The sequence below is a fragment of the Mastigoproctus giganteus genome, chromosome 1 (genome assembly GCF_048544385.1).
Source record: "Mastigoproctus giganteus isolate SK-2022 chromosome 1, ASM4854438v1, whole genome shotgun sequence".
NCBI classification, from domain to species: domain Eukaryota; kingdom Metazoa; phylum Arthropoda; class Arachnida; order Uropygi; family Thelyphonidae; genus Mastigoproctus; species Mastigoproctus giganteus.
Window position 1 is genome coordinate 257020731 of NC_143575.1, and position 17382 is coordinate 257038112.

Consider the following 17382-nt stretch of genomic DNA (forward strand, 5'->3'; position numbering starts at 1 on the left):
TCAACAGTGTGCAGTAATAAGTTGTATAAAGTAATGATCAGGCGACACCTTGAGTACTGCATACAGGTTGGAAGCCTCATTTTTTAGGATATAAATTTGTTATAATGAGTGCAGAGAAAAATAAAATTATCCGAGGGCACAAAAGATAGTCTTATCAGGAAAGATTTTATTTCTGCAGGCTTTGTATTATAGAGTCTGGAAACTAGGCATCTGCCAGAACGTTGTTGTTGAACTGCGTGTGTTCTGTTGTCGATTTGCCTGTTTGCTAGACAAAAAAAACCGATGCAACACTCTCCTGAGAACGATTAACTCAGCACGTTGTGAAAAAAGTCCATAAAAATTTCCTCATGTCATTGACAGGATTAGAACCATGGCCTTTTCTCACCCGCGGTGGGGAGAACGGTGTTATATACATTGTGCTACTGCGAGGGAATCTGATGATGAAAATATTTAAGGCTTTAAATGTATTGAATAAATTAAATGCTGATGACACCTTTACTTTTTTTTAGATGATACACACAAGGAGAAAAACGTTTAAATTGGAAAAGCATGGCTGCAAGAAAGAACATTTTGCCCCTATTAAATATTACAGCAGAAACAACTGCCGTTTTCGACTTTGACTGATTTTCTTTTTCTCATAACTACACAGTTAGAACACTGGTGGGCATTAATTTCCTCCCTGAAATAATTTCGACAGATTCTCGTAGAAAAGATAATCAAAAACTCAAATATGTGCTTAAAAAGTTCTCATCACCCTTAGTTTTAAAATGTCGTACGTTAATGACCGAAAGCCAAGACCTGTCGTTAAAGCTTCATTTCCTACATTCCCATTTAGATTTTTTTCCTGAAAACTTGAGAGCGGTCTCCGATGAACACAGTGAAAGGTTTAATCAAAGTATTTCTCAAATGGAAAAAAGATATCAGGGAAAATGGAGTCCAAATATGTTGGAATCTCGTACGCGAGACACTAATGGACGATTATAAAAGGCAAAAAAAAGTGTTTTGTAATCAGATAAACATTTTTATAAATAAAATATTTAGTACTGTACGTAACATTTTCTTAAAATATTCGTATATAAATCTTTTTTTTACTAGAAACTTAGTTTTGACTTTAATCCCTTCTTCCTTAAAATTGGTGGGTGTTACAGCAATATGGTTGCCATATTTGAATTCAGCAATATCAAATCTACAAGATTCACTCTGAATTTTTTTATTTTTGCCGACCAGTGTAATTTTTTAATACTCGTTCTTGAAAACATGATTAGTCATTAATTTTTCCAGAAACAACGATATGTAGAGATGGTATACGTGTTCAGTTCAGTGCAAAAATACGAAAGATTTATTTACTCTCGCTTTTGGGTTTATTTTTATATGGTTAGAACCAACCACCTCATGAGCGTCCCCTCGTTCAGACAGCTCTGAAAAATTTACTGAGATTATTTTTATGCTCGATCTGGGCGGGGAAAACACAGATATCACAAGAACCAAAAAAAAAAAAAAAAAAAAAAAAAAATCACAAAAATTCTCTGTCATGACAGAATTCGAATTCAGGTGAAGAAGAGTGATATGATAACAAATAAAGTACTGGCGAGGCCTCGGTGTTGCATTATATCAAATAAATGGCACTTCCCTAATGAGAACTATTTGTTTACTCTCGCTTATGTAACATTTATTCATTTTTTAAAAACAAAACTTGGTTTGTAAGCATAGAGTAATAAATAAGGACGGCATTGGCCAGCTGCTATCCAATATTTATGAGATTATTAATTATTCAAAGCAGAGCCGTGTGACTATTAGCAATTTATCTGAAGTGCAGTCATTTTTCGTTTTACTGCACAGACAGCTATTTCTCTTCATAGAAAAATCGATTTCTTGTTAGGAAGTTTCAAGAATGGAGATGCTAGGTGATCCAAAACAAACGGAAAGAAAAGAAAAAAAGTCTGAATCCTACTCGTGACAATCGATAATATAAGACTTTCCAAAAATTGTGTTTTCAAGTAACGAATGTGGACTTCCAAGAATTTCTAACATTGACTTTACAGTACCATACCTTCTGTGATAGTAAGACAGTTTCACTTCAGTTTTATAGGTAGACATTAGCGTGTCTCACAGCCAATGTGTCACTTCCCATCTCCTTTAAATAAAGAGTACATTATGGAGCTTTCAAGGAGATTTTAATTTCCCTTAATCAATCATGTTTTATACACGCCGGATAGCTATGGGACAGAACTGAAATTACTTTCAGGTCCCAACGATTACATTTTATTCGGTTCTTAGAGAAATTTTAGTTGTGTTAGATCAATAAGAGGCAGGCAAGTAATGTTTTTTTTTTTTTTTTTAATTTCATCAGTTATTATTTCAATATGAAACAAATTGAAATATTAAAAATGCTGCCTAAGATCCACCCAAAACTTTTAAGATACGGGCCATCTCCTGAAATTTAAATATATAGACTTAATCACCTTAATGGAGACTCAATCACAATGTTTTTTTTTTTTTTTTTTTTTTTTTTTAACTTATGCTAACATTTAACAATAGGTTTTCTGTCAGAAGGATGTGATGTATGATCATAAGTAATAAGAGTGACTTGATCGTGTCGTCTGTGGAGACACGTTTTTACACGTTTTTCAGACCAAAATTCATATGGTCTGTTGCTAACTCTTTGGAATGAAAAGTGTGCGCTGTCTGCATTTTTGTTTTTTTATCTTCATTATATGGTAAAAATGAGTGATCGTTAATAAGAGCAAAGAACATCAAATTTTAGGCAAAGTATCAAAATGGTGTATGTTAAGCGCGAAAGCAACTAACGCTACGAAGCGTTAGCATATTGCGTCTGCAATCGCCTGTATTCTTTGATCGTATGCTGTTTGCTGGACGAAAACCTGAGTTTCAGAGAGAAAAAATAAATAAATAAAAAAATTCCTTGCGTTTTTCCACCCGGTGTGGGAGAATGGTGATTAAAACCAACGTGGTATTCCAACAGTCATTCATTATATTCTATAGTTATCCCTTCTCGATTTAAATTTGTGGACCTTGTGTATATCATATAAAAGGTACACTCAGAATTTTGATGACGTGAAGAATTTTTATGGGCTTTTTTCACCAAGTGGTTGAGTTGGTCGGTCTCAGATGAGGGTAGAATGGTTTTTTCTCCCAGAAACATACGCGATTTACAGACAGTATACACGGAACAATATGGCCTTAGTCGCTGATGCTCCTAAAACCCAACAACAGCATTCAGTTTACCCAATTTGACTCATCTTGAATATGAGAAACTTTCTCATATTGAAGATTTAATTGCTAATCCGCCTTATTCACGAAATTGGGCTCGGTTCTACTTCTTTTAATTTCCTAAGCTCAAAATGCATGTCTGTGGATTAATGCAATGATAGGAAAAAAGATCTTCCAGCATAATGTCTTAGGCCTACTTAGGAGATAAAGTTCATTGATATATACAATTAAAAGTGCCAATTAATAAGCTAATTTCACGGTTGTACCTTGTATAATCTTGCGGACAGTGATTAAAATCGCAATCCTGGTTAGAATCCCATCAAATCAGGGAGATGTTTTAACGATTTTTCTTCCCATACTGTACGGTGTCTTAGACGAGTATTGCATGATTTTATTCAGTAAAAATTCATCTTTTTTCATCCTGCAAAAACAGGATCAACCAAGGATTATAAGCAATTTGCATAAAGAGTATCCATGTCGGCAAATTGACAGCCCCGGTTGCTCTGGCGGCAAAGCAAACAACAAAAGCATCCCGTATGATTACAAAGAAAGTATTTTCATATGTGCCTTTAATAGAAATCAGCGAAGTATTGCTAATCAATTAATAAAAGACTCGTTAATCAATATTAAACATCCATCCTGCATAACTCATTGTCTGTATTATGGGCTAGCTAAACCCAAAATCTAACAGGCACGTGCAAGCCAGCACACCCCTCCTACTAATTATAATTTAGTGAAATCCAATTTACTTGCATAACGTTTGAACACAGGTAGTAAGCTAGCAACAAGGAAGCTTAATTACTTATTCCATTACTTATGCATATGTTTTGGAACGGTATAATAAATTATGCACATTCTTGCATTTTTATCATATGTTACGCCATATACTCTTTATTTATAAGGTCATTAAAATCTTAATGATTATTTTTCAGAGTTTCCATTAGAAAACCATAAGTACGAAAGTAGATCTACTTCATCTCCAAGAAAATTACCTCTGTGAGAAGTTAGCGTGATTTTGAATACATTTAAATAGAAAACAAAGCTAATTTCTAGATATTTATTCCACAACGCGCATATAAACTGGGATATTTTCTACTATGTACTATTCACAATTGTTCGTTCTCATCACAGAAGAATAAATTGAAACCAAAACACAACAAAAAAGATCACCAAGGTTTGGAAAAGCAAATATATTCCACTGCAAACATACTTTGATGCTTCTTCATAAAGAATTTTGTTTAAGTGAGAGTTGGTAATCGCAAGGGAAATACAGCAGCCTGGATATTAGCATACTTATATATGGAAACATAAGGGTACACCAAGCACGAGATGAGCATGCATAAAAGTTAACGAATATTGTATGAAAAGCGGAAGTAATTGGATTCCTAGCTTAAAGACGACTGAATACATTACGATTTATTCCACTATAGCACACACAAAACTACCTCGGAAATAACAAGTTTTCAGCTGGCTGGAATTTAATGTATGGATCGATGGTGACCAATACTGCGAATAAACATAATTTTCAAATTTTCTTAAGCTCAAACTCTTGAGAACATTATAGGCTTACTAGAAAACTGATACAGCGACTGATGCAATTACTCGTATAGTTAAAGTCTCTGAAACTCAAGTTCAGTCAATGGAGAAATCGGAAATTATCCCGAAGTTTTGAAAGTTGTTGTTGTAAGGTTTTTAGGCCCTTCAGCCTTACAGCATAGCAAATGAAGAAAGAAAGAAAGAATATATAGTATCAGCTAAAAACAAAAAAAAAAAAAAAAAAGATTCACACATCTGTACCCTCAAAGAATTTGTCTAGTTCTCCCTTGAATTTATTCAACCCATCCACTTTCACAATAACAGAAGGAAGCCTATTCGAACGATCAACCATCCGTTGGCTTAAAGAAAACTTCCTGTGACCATCCATCCTCAACTTGAATTTATGCTCCCTCATTATGTGTAGTCTCAGCAAGTGGAAGGATGTTGACTTAACATTCAACTTACTCAATCCATTCAAGGTTTTAAACACCTCAGTCAGATCTCCCGCAGGTACCTAGTCTCTAGACGCTGCAATTTGCAGAACCAAAGCGTTTCTAAGTAAGAGCACCCTTTTGTTCCCTTCACTGCACTCGTTCACCCTTCCTTTCTCTGCACCAATTCCAGCAGATCTACATTCTCCTTAAAGTGAGGCTTCCAGACCTGTATATAGTACTCAAGATGTGGCCCAACCTTGGCCTTATACAAAGCGATAATCATCTCCTTATCCTTGCTAGCAAAGTTTCTGTACATCATTGACAAAACTTCTTCAAACTGAATATCTTCCAAGTCTGATGCCAGAACACATCGGTATCACGGGTTTACAAGGAGGTAATCACACAGGGTTCTGTTCTCAGTGCAACCCTGTTTGCCATATGGGTTAACAGCATGATTATATATTCCCAACACAACTGAAATTTGCATGCATGCCGATGAATAACTCCTGTCAATCACAAAGAATGACCATTTTTGAAAGACAGCTCCAACTTTAGCCAAAACAGAATCCTTAACTTTGCATAATAGCTTAAGCTGAACAGAAGAGCACCACTACTCACTTTTTCAAATAACGATCACTCTATCTTGATCTTAATCTGCACATCCATAAGTAGATGTTCCACTTGTTAATACTGTTTGGTTTCTATGCCTATTATGAGATAACAAATTAAACTTTCAAATTCATGTTACTCATCTTTATACCATATACTTAAAGAAATTAAATACAGCACTTCAGTGCATCTCATCCATGTCATGGGGTGCTAATTGACACACCCTACTACATGTCTGTAAAGTCCTTATCAGGTCAAGCTTAGACTATGGCTCTTCATCCTTTGATTCCGCAAGGAAAAGTACTTTGCATTGAATAAGCACCATCCAACACAGTGTTCTTTGTCTTGATCTAGATGGTTCAGAACTTCCTCAGTTTACAATCTTTGCACTGAAGCCCATGAACTTCCATTACACCTTTGCAGGAAAACATTGTGTATGTGCTGCAGAAATTCCTAGTCTTCCCTCACACCTTAACTGGAAATGCTTCTATAACACAGAATGGGATTCATTCTATAATAGCAAACCAAATGAAAATTGTCCTGCACCACTTAGACGTGGGAATCTTACTCAGGCTTCAAATATTGAACTGTGTAACATACATCAAGACACTACGCCCTCAGACTCACCTTGGATAATTATTCCTGCAATTTTCAATGACTATTTTCAGCTCTTGCTCCCTTGCAATGTCAAGCAGTCACACACAGCTCATTTCCTCCATAAAGCGAAGACCTGCAATATCTACATTAATGGATCGAAATCTGATACTCTGAAAGTGCACATGCAGTCTTCTCCTCTTTCGCTACTGAAATCTGAGCAATTAAACTAGCATTGGATCACATTATTGAATATTATATCTTTTCTGCCTTAATATATCCTGTCTGTATTAGTGCGATCTCTCCTCTTCTCACTGTTGCTTAAAAAGCATACACTCTCAGTTACTCTTGTAATGAATCTTAATGAGTCTGACCATCACATGATCTTGCCATAAAACAGCCCCATTATGCTACCTCACAACTCTCCCGGGCACCCTATAAAGACTATAAAAATATCATATAAATAGCAAGCAGAGATCACTGGTTAGAACTATGGCATGGCCAAGATAATAATAAACTCTTACAGATTAAATGGAAACACAACAATGGTAATCAAGCTTTAAGCGCAACAGAAGGGAAGAAACGGTGTTAGCGAGACCACATTGGTCATTCACACCTAACACATCTTTTCTTACTTTTGGGAGATAGCTCTCCTCAGTGCTGCCGCTGTCAGACTCACCTAACAATTAAGCATACCCTTATTGACTATCCACATTATTCCAGTATTAGTAAATTAATAAGAGGAGTTTACCTCAATATAGTACGTGGAACACTTCCGTATGATACCCTCCAGAAATTAAAACGGAAAAAACGAAAAAATCGACAACTTACCGGTACATTAAAGTAAAAAATAAATAATTAAAGTAAAATATAAATAATTAAATAATCAATTTAACACAATTCAAAATCAATTCAAAACAATTAAAATTCAAATTAACGCAATTAAAGGATCTAACGAAAATATTCAAAACGATTTTCCTTCCTGAAGCTGACAATGCTTTTCGACCGGCTGTCGTGATCACAGGAATGAAAATTACCGAATCAGGCTAAACCTGCAACTTAAATAGTGATTATGTGTCTTCGCGCATGCGCGTAAAGGTCCACGCATCGGAGATCAAATATGGCCGCCGAACATTAACAGAATTCTCGTGTAATTTAATTTCAACGGTTTCTGCAATTAATAGTCGCGTATAATTACGTTGAACGTTAAGTATTTTGGCCTCGTTAAATAAAAAAGTATGTTTTTCGTTAATGGCATGAAAGGCTAATTCTGACGCTGCTGAACGAGAAGCACGAACTGAGGCTTCGTGTTGATTTACACGGATATTAAGAGAAAACCGCGTCGAACCCTGATAAGACGAGTCGCAATCACCGCAAGAAATGTTGTATACCAGATCATTAATTTGTGTTACGAACGCCGAAAGAACCGAGCGATTGTTCAGTATAGTGTGTAACTTCCGTATAGGCCTAGCTATAATTTTAAATTCGGTATCTTTAAAGAATCTGTTAAGCTGTTTGTGCCACTGTTCAACATATGGGACAGAAATAAAGTATTTTTTGCAAAATACTGCACCAATGTTGATTGGTGCAGTATTTTGTATCCTATCCTTAGCTTGTACCCTAATTCGATTTATTGTGTTAATGGGATAACCCCTGTTCAAGAATCTGCTAGTTAATATTTGTATTTCTGAGTCTAAAGCAGAATCCGTCGTTGAATATTTATAGGCATTTAGAAATTGATTAAAGATAATCGATCTTTTGTAGGTGAACGGGTGGTAGCTATTATAATGTAGAAGCATACCGGTGTTTGTGGGTTTTCGATAGATGCTAAATTGTATTTTGTTCGAGTCCCGGGTAAGCGTGAAATTTAGAAAGTTTAATGACTTAGTATCCGTATCTTCCCTTTCCAATGTAAATTTGAGTCTAGAATGAATATTATTAAACGAATGTAAAATGTCTTGGATAGTACTACTATCGGTAATAACTAGAACATCGTCTAAATACCTCCCATAGTATGTGATACGGGGACGAAAAGGTGTCAAATGTATCTGTTCAATCGTTGAGAGATAGATCTCTGACATTAAGCCACTCAGGCTCAAACCCATTGGTAATCCAAAAATTTGTTTGTACACCTTGTCTCGAAAGGTGATGTAGTTAGCCTCGACTAATAGTTTAATTAAGTGAAAAATCTCCTTTATAGGCAGCTTCGTATAATTAATCGGTGTCGAGTTTTTATTTAACATATCCCAAATAATATCTAATGTGTAATTATTTGGGATATGTTAAATAAAAACTCGACACCGATTAATTATACGAAGCTGCCTATAAAGGAGATTTTTCACTTAATTAAACTATTAGTCGAGGCTAACTACATCACCTTTCGGGACAAGGTGTACAAACAAATTTTTGGATTACCAATGGGTTTGAGCCTGAGTGGCTTAATGTCAGAGATCTATCTCTCAACGATTGAACAGATACATTTGACACCTTTTCGTCCCCGTATCACATACTATGGGAGGTATTTAGACGATGTTCTAGTTATTACCGATAGTAGTACTATCCAAGACATTTTACATTCGTTTAATAATATTCATTCTAGACTCAAATTTACATTGGAAAGGGAAGATACGGATACTAAGTCATTAAACTTTCTAAATTTCACGCTTACCCGGGACTCGAACAAAATACAATTTAGCATCTATCGAAAACCCACAAACACCGGTATGCTTCTACATTATAATAGCTACCACCCGTTCACCTACAAAAGATCGATTATCTTTAATCAATTTCTAAATGCCTATAAATATTCAACGACGGATTCTGCTTTAGACTCAGAAATACAAATATTAACTAGCAGATTCTTGAACAGGGGTTATCCCATTAACACAATAAATCGAATTAGGGTACAAGCTAAGGATAGGATACAAAATACTGCACCAATCAACAATAGTAATATCAAAAAATACTTTATTTCTGTCCCATATGTTGAACAGTGGCACAAACAGCTTAACAGATTCTTTAAAGATACCGAATTTAAAATTATAGCTAGGCCTATACGGAAGTTACACACTATACTGAACAATCGCTCGGTTCTTTCGGCGTTCGTAACACAAATTAATGATCTGGTATACAACATTTCTTGCGGTGATTGCGACTCGTCTTATCAGGGTTCGACGCGGTTTTCTCTTAATATCCGTGTAAATCAACACGAAGCCTCAGTTCGTGCTTCTCGTTCAGCAGCGTCAGAATTAGCCTTTCATGCCATTAACGAAAAACATACTTTTTTATTTAACGAGGCCAAAATACTTAACGTTCAACGTAATTATACGCGACTATTAATTGCAGAAACCGTTGAAATTAAATTACACGAGAATTCTGTTAATGTTCGGCGGCCATATTTGATCTCCGATGCGTGGACCTTTACGCGCATGCGCGAAGACACATAATCACTATTTAAGTTGCAGGTTTAGCCTGATTCGGTAATTTTCATTCCTGTGATCACGACAGCCGGTCGAAAAGCATTGTCAGCTTCAGGAAGGAAAATCGTTTTGAATATTTTCGTTAGATCCTTTAATTGCGTTAATTTGAATTTTAATTGTTTTGAATTGATTTTGAATTGTGTTAAATTGATTATTTAATTATTTATATTTTACTTTAATTATTTATTTTTTACTTTAATGTACCGGTAAGTTGTCGATTTTTTCGTTTTTTCCGTTTTAATTTCTGGAGGGTATCATACGGAAGTGTTCCACGTACTATATTGAGGTAAACTCCTCTTATTAATTTACTAATATCATTATCAACGTAGAACATATTGAGTATTACAGCTCTGATTCATACTATCTAATTATTCCAGTATATGTAACTATATGTAAAACTATTTTCATTTCACAATCTAACTTACAAGAGGAAGTTACAAGTGGAAGAAAGTCACAAGAGGAAACACATAGAAGACTGCTGTACACATTGAAGCAGTATGGCATTAAGGGCAAGTTTCTGCTGTGGATAAAGGGATGTTTGAGTGATAAAAAACAGAGAGTGGTACTCAATGGATACTGCTCTTCGTGGAGTCCCCAGGGTTCAGTGTTGGACCCATTGTTGTTTTCTGTATTTATCAATGATATTGAGGAAGGTATATCACGCTTAATGTCAAAGTTTGCAAATGATACGAAGGTTGGCAGGGTTGTTAATGGCAGTAATCACGGTACGTTACTGCAGGAGGATATAGAAAAGTTGGGCAGATGGGCTGAGAGGTTGCAACTGACGTTTAACATTGACAAATGCAAAATACTGCAATATGGATAGCGGTAACCCCAGAGTAACGTACCAACCGTACGGTACTACACTCGCGGCAGTGGAGAATGAAAAAGGTCTGGGGGTAATTCTGAAGTCAGATATGAAGTTTTCTGAGCAGTACAGACTAGCTCCCAGAGCAGCTCATGCGGTCTTGTCAATGATATACAGGAATTTTGCTAGTAGGGAGAAGGAGGTGATTATTCCTTTGTATAAGGAAATGGTCAGGCCATGCCTTGAATACTGCGTACAGGTATGGAGGCCTCATTTTAGGAAAGATTTAGAGATGCTGAAACGAGTACAGAGTAGGGCAACGAGATTATTGAGGGGAACAAGGGGTTGCTCTTACCAAGAAAGGTATAAGTTCTGCAAAATGCAACGTAAAGAGACTAGGTACCTGCGAGGTGATCTGAGTGAAGTGTATAAGGCCTTGAATGGTTTGAGCAGGTTTAATGATAATAAGATTCTTCCTCTTGCTCAGATCATGAACCTGAGGGGGCATAAATTCAAATAGAGGAAACAGTTGTATCTATTCTACAGTTGTAGAATAGATATACGGAATTTTGCCTTTAGCCAGCAGGTCGTTCATTGCAGGAACAAACTTCCATCTGTCGTTGTGAAAGTTGTTAGTTTAAATAAATTCAAGAAAGGACTGGACGAAGAATTTTTGGAGTGAATGAATGGTTGAAATGGGAAGGAGTTTTTTTTTTTTTTTTTTTTTGGCTGATGCTGTTATTTTTTTATTTATTTTTTTGTTAGTTTTTGGCGCATCGGCTTCTGTGGCCATAATGCACCACCCAAAGTTTTTGCATTTTACTCTGATCCTAGTCCGAGGCGGGATTCGAACCCGCGACCTTTGGGTTGCCAGGGCAGGCAATTTACTCACCTGGCTAGCCCGGTCAGCAGCTGATGCTGTATAAGTCTGATTTCTTGCATCATATGCCTCTACTAATGCTAATTCTAAAACCCCATTAGCTGTCCTAGAAGCATGTCTGCAGTACTCAAAGAATTTCGCGTTTGAGTGCACAATTACCCTCAGCGCTTTCTTATTTTCCGCTACCCTGAGTGTAGTACTACTCAGTTGATAAGTTACTCTGAAGTTACTGTTACTCTTATGCAGTACTTTGCATTTGTAAATGTTGAACGTCAACTGCCATTTCTCAGCCCATCAACCCAATTTCCCTAGATCTTGTTGCAGTAGCTAACACTGATTACTGTCGTTAACCACCCTTTCTATCATCTGCAAACTTTGCCATTAAGCCTGATACACTTTCATCAATATCGCTGATAAATATTAAAAACAACAATGGGTCCAGCACTAAACCCTGGGGAACTCCACTAATAACTCTTGTCCACAAAGAGTAGTGCCATTGATAACCACTCCTGTCTTATTCCAGTTAACCATCACTTTATGCATAGCAGTCACGGGCTTGAACCCCGGTCCACTGAAAGAGCGTATGCTACTGCACTCGCGCTCCTGACCATTCGGCTACGTCAGGCCTTCCATAGCAGTAACTTGCCCTTAATGGCTCATTGCTCCAGTTTGCGCAGCGGTCTTTTATGTCCAACAGTATCAAAAGTCCTCCTGAAATCCAAGTATATGATGTCAGAATTAATTTTTGTATTCAGTTCCATGACTACTGCATCATAGTAACTTATCACACTGGATAGACAAGACTAACCCTTAACAAATCCATGCTGTGATTGCAGTATAATTGCATACCTGTCCAGATGGTCCTGCATTACTATTTTAACCAGTGACTCCATTATTTTCTTTGGAACAGATGTTAAGCTAACGGGTCTGTAATCACTCATGTCGCCTTTTTCATTCCCTTTATGAAATGGAGATATATTGGCACATCTCCAGTCCATAAGGGACTTTCCTGAATTCAAGGTTGCCCTCATAATTATAGCTAAGGGTTTATAATTAAACTGAACTATTATATTAGGGCCATCTGTTTATTTTATTTATTTGTTTATTTGGTTTTTTTTAGGAGCATTAGCAACTAAGGCCATATTGCTCCGGGGATATGGGGTGGTCATTCCCTGACCTTTCCGCATCCTCCGTATTTGGTGATCACGGGCTCGAACCGCGGTCTAATCAAGAAGCGTGTGCTACGCAGTGCTGCTCCTGCCCACGGAGGCGCCGGAGCCATCTGTGAATTGTGTCTGTGAATTGCGTGTGCTCTCTGGTCGATTTTCCTTCTCTGCTGGACGAAAACTTCCAATTTTCCCGGAGAAAAACCTTGCTATCTATATCTGAGACCGACTAACTCAGCCACGGAGTGAAAACAGCCCATAAAAGTTCCTCGCGTTATCAACGGGATTCGAACCCGGGCCTTTTCCTCCCTGTGTGGGGAGGGAAGACGGTGACGATACTACTACCCGCGCAGACTAGGCTAAGGGTTTGCTGACCTCCTTTGGTAGAATCGCCGTCCCTCCACCCCGGGTGGAAAAGAACCGCGTTCGAGTCTCGTCGATGACGGGAGGAATTTTAATGGGCCTTTTCCACAACGTTGCTTAATTACTCAGTCTCAGACGAGGGTAGCATCGATTTTTTTCTTCTGAAAACTTGGGTTTTCCATCCGGCAAACAGACCACAAAACGCATGCAATTTACAGAAATATTATATATACGCCACATTTTGGCCCAAGTTACGTCTAAAACCCTACAACAGCCAAACAATTGTACATACGTATTAGTAAATCCTAATTATGGGTTCCTATGGTCATCATAGGATGCCATAATCAGGCGCGCGCGTGCATAAGTACACGTGCCTTGAGTGACCGGGGTTCAAGCCCGTGACTACTGAATACGGTGCTGTTTCTTGTATTCTATTTATCTTGTGAACTCCTCTGACCGTTTGGTCGTCCCGGAGTATAAACAGAAAATTTATTTATTTATTTATAATAGTAATCAACCTATTCGTGTCAATGTACCAAAATTGAAACACCTAGATCAACGATGGCTGACATAATCATCAAATGTTTCCTGGTTCTACTACAGCCGGAAATGTCAGAAGGGCGGTACGTAGATCCCATCAATGATCATCGAGTAATGAACGTGAAGCTCAGGAAGGAACTGATATCAATAGGTACAGAAATTTGATGCATCGGATTTTATATAAGAACTGCGATACACCCAAATATCACAGTGACCAATCACAGTAACGGTTTGTAATCTGATGACCTGGAGGTTTTCCGGAAAACGTTATTTACCAGTGTCTTCCCAACTCTGAAAGTTTGGCAGGGGTACCGTTAGCGTCTGGTTTGTTTCTTGTTTGAGCGGGCTATGGTCATTGTTCCTACAATTTAAACTGTGAGGTACATTTGATATTGCGGACAATTCCATTCTTTCTACACTGTGTCATCAACAGCGCGGGATGACCCTTTTTTGTTTCAGCAGAAGAATGTACTATATCAAATAGCACAGCCTGTAATAACTTTGTATAAACATAAGGGGCCCGAAAAAGCTTGATCCTACAGGGATCGCCAATCTTGACCTACGGAACACCACTGGGATGAACTGGAACGGGCCATAGCCATGCTAACACGCATGTCTACTGACGAGACCAGGGCATGTAATCAAGATCAAAGGTGGGCTGACGTGTCATTAAATACTGTATGAATAAAATGTTTTTCGAATCGGGACCGTTTCCTCATGGTGATACGAACAGCGATTACAAGCACCATATTAGCTGAAATGACTTACTGATTAGACTGAATCAGCAGGATGAAGTGAAAGGCGATGAAGTGAAAGTTCCCGATTCGTCGTTAAAATTAAATCTTTTCTTTTCCCTTAAGGACTCAATTTATAGACAAATTATGTACCAATTTAACATCGCAACTGCCCTTAAAAGTTAGGTCGTTTTAGAGATTGCACGGAGACAATATTAACTCGTGTCTGTAAATTGCATGTATGCTAAATTCTATATTTAGGGATGAAAATCCCGTGGTGCAAAAAATAAAACAAAACTTTCTCCCTTGAAAAAATAGCTATCAATACGAGGGCCTGACTGGTATTGGAGTGAAATGGCCCTGCCCATTTCGCTGCTGTTGGAGCGGTACGTTTATACGACGTAGATACTTTTGAAAGTATAATTTACATGAATTAAAGTTCTAAAGAAAAACAATCAGACGGCTGCCTATGACTATTATAACTTACCCTTCGATTCCACTCGTTGTCTTTAGAGATGCAGGCTCGACTATTAGCCCAATAGGCCCAATCGAGATTTGGCACAGCGGTTTCCATGGTGTACACTTCGAATAAATCTGGAGATGATGTTTCCTTTCCCTTGGACGATTTTCCATAGGCGGGATAAGTAGAGAGATTACTGGTTTGAGCAGAAGGGTGACTGACAACCAGTTTTCGGTTCGGATTGGATCTTGTGGATCGGGTTTTTAAACTGGAGTTATCATTACCAGTTCTTAAATCCTTAGCCGAAAGTGGGAATATTCCACTCTCTGGTCTAGTCTGGACGTGTTCTTTGTTCTTTCCGACTTGGCTATCGATATATTTGGAGGGTTTTTCGGAAGATACGGATGGGTGAAGGGATGGTGTAGTTTTACGCGTGGCTCCGCTGTCGCCAACTTTATTAGTGTGGACCTTGTTCGGGTGGTTACCGTCAGGTGGCAGCTTGAGGAATTCCAAAAGTTTCTGCATTCCCGTGGCAGGTGTTTCCTTTTGGGTGGAAGCATTGGTGTACATCGTAACATTTAAAGGTGGTTGTTGTTGTTGTTGTTGTTGGGAAGTTTTCTCCGGTTGATTTCGAGTGTTCTTCGGCACACAGAAGTAATATCTCGGACTTTTGGTTCCCGATTCGTTTGTTGCAGTTATTCTGATGTTTGGTACGGCACGGATATTTGTTATGGACTTCTTTCCTGCTTCAGGACTTTGTTCAGTTTTAACACTGTCCCTCTTCATATCAGTCGTATTGTTTTTCATTTTTTGATAACCTTTAGTCATATTTTTCGATAAATATTTGTTGGTAGCTTGCCTTTCTGGAGAAAATTTGTTATTTTTTCGACTTCTTCCTAATTTCCAATGCTGAACTTCTCCTGATCCGGTAACAAAGTTAGTAATCATCTTTGGGTAATCGTTGGCCATTCTCTTGTCAAAATTGACATCTTCAGATGTTATATGTTCCTCCGTTTTCAACGATATGGAATTTTCTGAAATAGGAAGGACATCAGGCAAGACAATATTTTTCTGGTGCACTGGCGTTTCCTTTTCGATTCGTTCTTGGCCCGTGGTAAAATTGTATGTAAGAGATTCATTGCTGCGATTTGATGAAGTGGTAGAGAATTCACGAGTGGGTAGAGCACGTCCTTGGCCAATGGACTTGAAAATATTGTTGTTATAGGTGTTTACCATGAGACAGCTGTCGATCGGACTGGTCATCACGAAATCTTCTGAAGGGGAACTCACATTACTGTTGTTATTGAGAATATCATCGCTGGTGCTTTCGTCACTACTTCCGTCTGAACTGCTCAAGTCCCTTGAGGGACTGACACTCCCCGAGCTGTCGTCTAACGTACTGTCTTCCGGACTAAGGACAGCAGACATATCCTGAGTGCCATGATATGTTTCTGAGGTTACCGCGATTTGCAGAGAATTAATATTTGTCAGATATTCATCTCTGTCCAAGTTCTCAGCTACTCTGAAAAAGCAAATAATAAGAAACAATGAAATAATCAAAACTAAATACTAATTATTTTAATTCACAGTAATAGAGATTTTTATGTATTATACACTAATATAAGGTTTAACCCATAATAAAATAGCAAACCTTTTGTCCTTTTCCAGCTACACAGATCAAAATTTGAATGAATTAAACCAATAGTATTGTCCATTATAGGAATTTCAGAATATTCTTGCTTAATAAAGATATTACATACACACTGTACGGCCAATTATCTATAGAACAGAATGCAGTTATTAGCGAGTTGGGTCTTCTTTTTTTAGTAGCGATGAAACCAGCAATCCTTTCTGACTGATTTTAAAAGAATCCCTATCTTATACAAGCCCTTTAAAATTATGCTCTTCAGATTTTCCATATTGGCTGCTGTTCTCTATTTCTCGATATGGGGATAAACTTACTGGCTGACTATAATTTACATAAGGGATCTGCTATTTTTTTTTTTTTTTTTGTCCATTTGATGCTATTTTCCAAAAATAAAATTTGAAAGCGCTTAATAGAAACATATAATCAGGAAGTTATATAAGTGCATATAGGACAGCAGTGTCTAACTTACTGATAGAATGCTGGGCGTAAGGGAAAGAGAAAAACTGCTTAGTAGCTTACGATGCACCGCTCGAACTTAATTACACAGCATCGCAGATTCTCCATTCCGGTTTGGTCTCTCGGGAGTATCTGAGCTTGGAAGAAGTTGTAAGCAACACCCGGGAAAGTCTTATAACCAGAGCTGTATCACAGAAAAGAAGAAATTACGGCAATGATTGATGGGTATAGACAGATATCATTATCCATGATCGTACACTCCTCATTACTGGGAAGTGGCAATTACTTTTATGATTGACATCCTCTTTCCTCTGCATGAGAGAAGCTATGTACCAAGTACTACGGGTAGACAACATCATGATCTTCCACATCACCATTTATCAATGGACTCCTATGTCTCCTGTTGTTATTTGTGCTCGCAGTTTTCTATTATTTTGTTCTCAT

The 17382-nt window shown here is 37.6% G+C and overlaps 1 protein-coding gene across 4 annotated transcripts in view; it reads right to left on the reverse strand.

Moving 5' to 3' along the window:
- LOC150091807 (uncharacterized) overlaps positions 1–17382 on the reverse strand; it is a 167689-nt gene that overhangs the window by 66788 nt on the left and 83519 nt on the right. For all 4 annotated transcript variants that reach the window (XM_090377064.1, XM_090377079.1, XM_090377072.1 and 1 more), the window contains one exon: positions 14862–16356. In XM_090377064.1, coding sequence (XP_090233190.1) covers positions 14862–16356 — 1495 coding nt within the window. The remainder of the gene's footprint in view (positions 1–14861; positions 16357–17382) is intronic.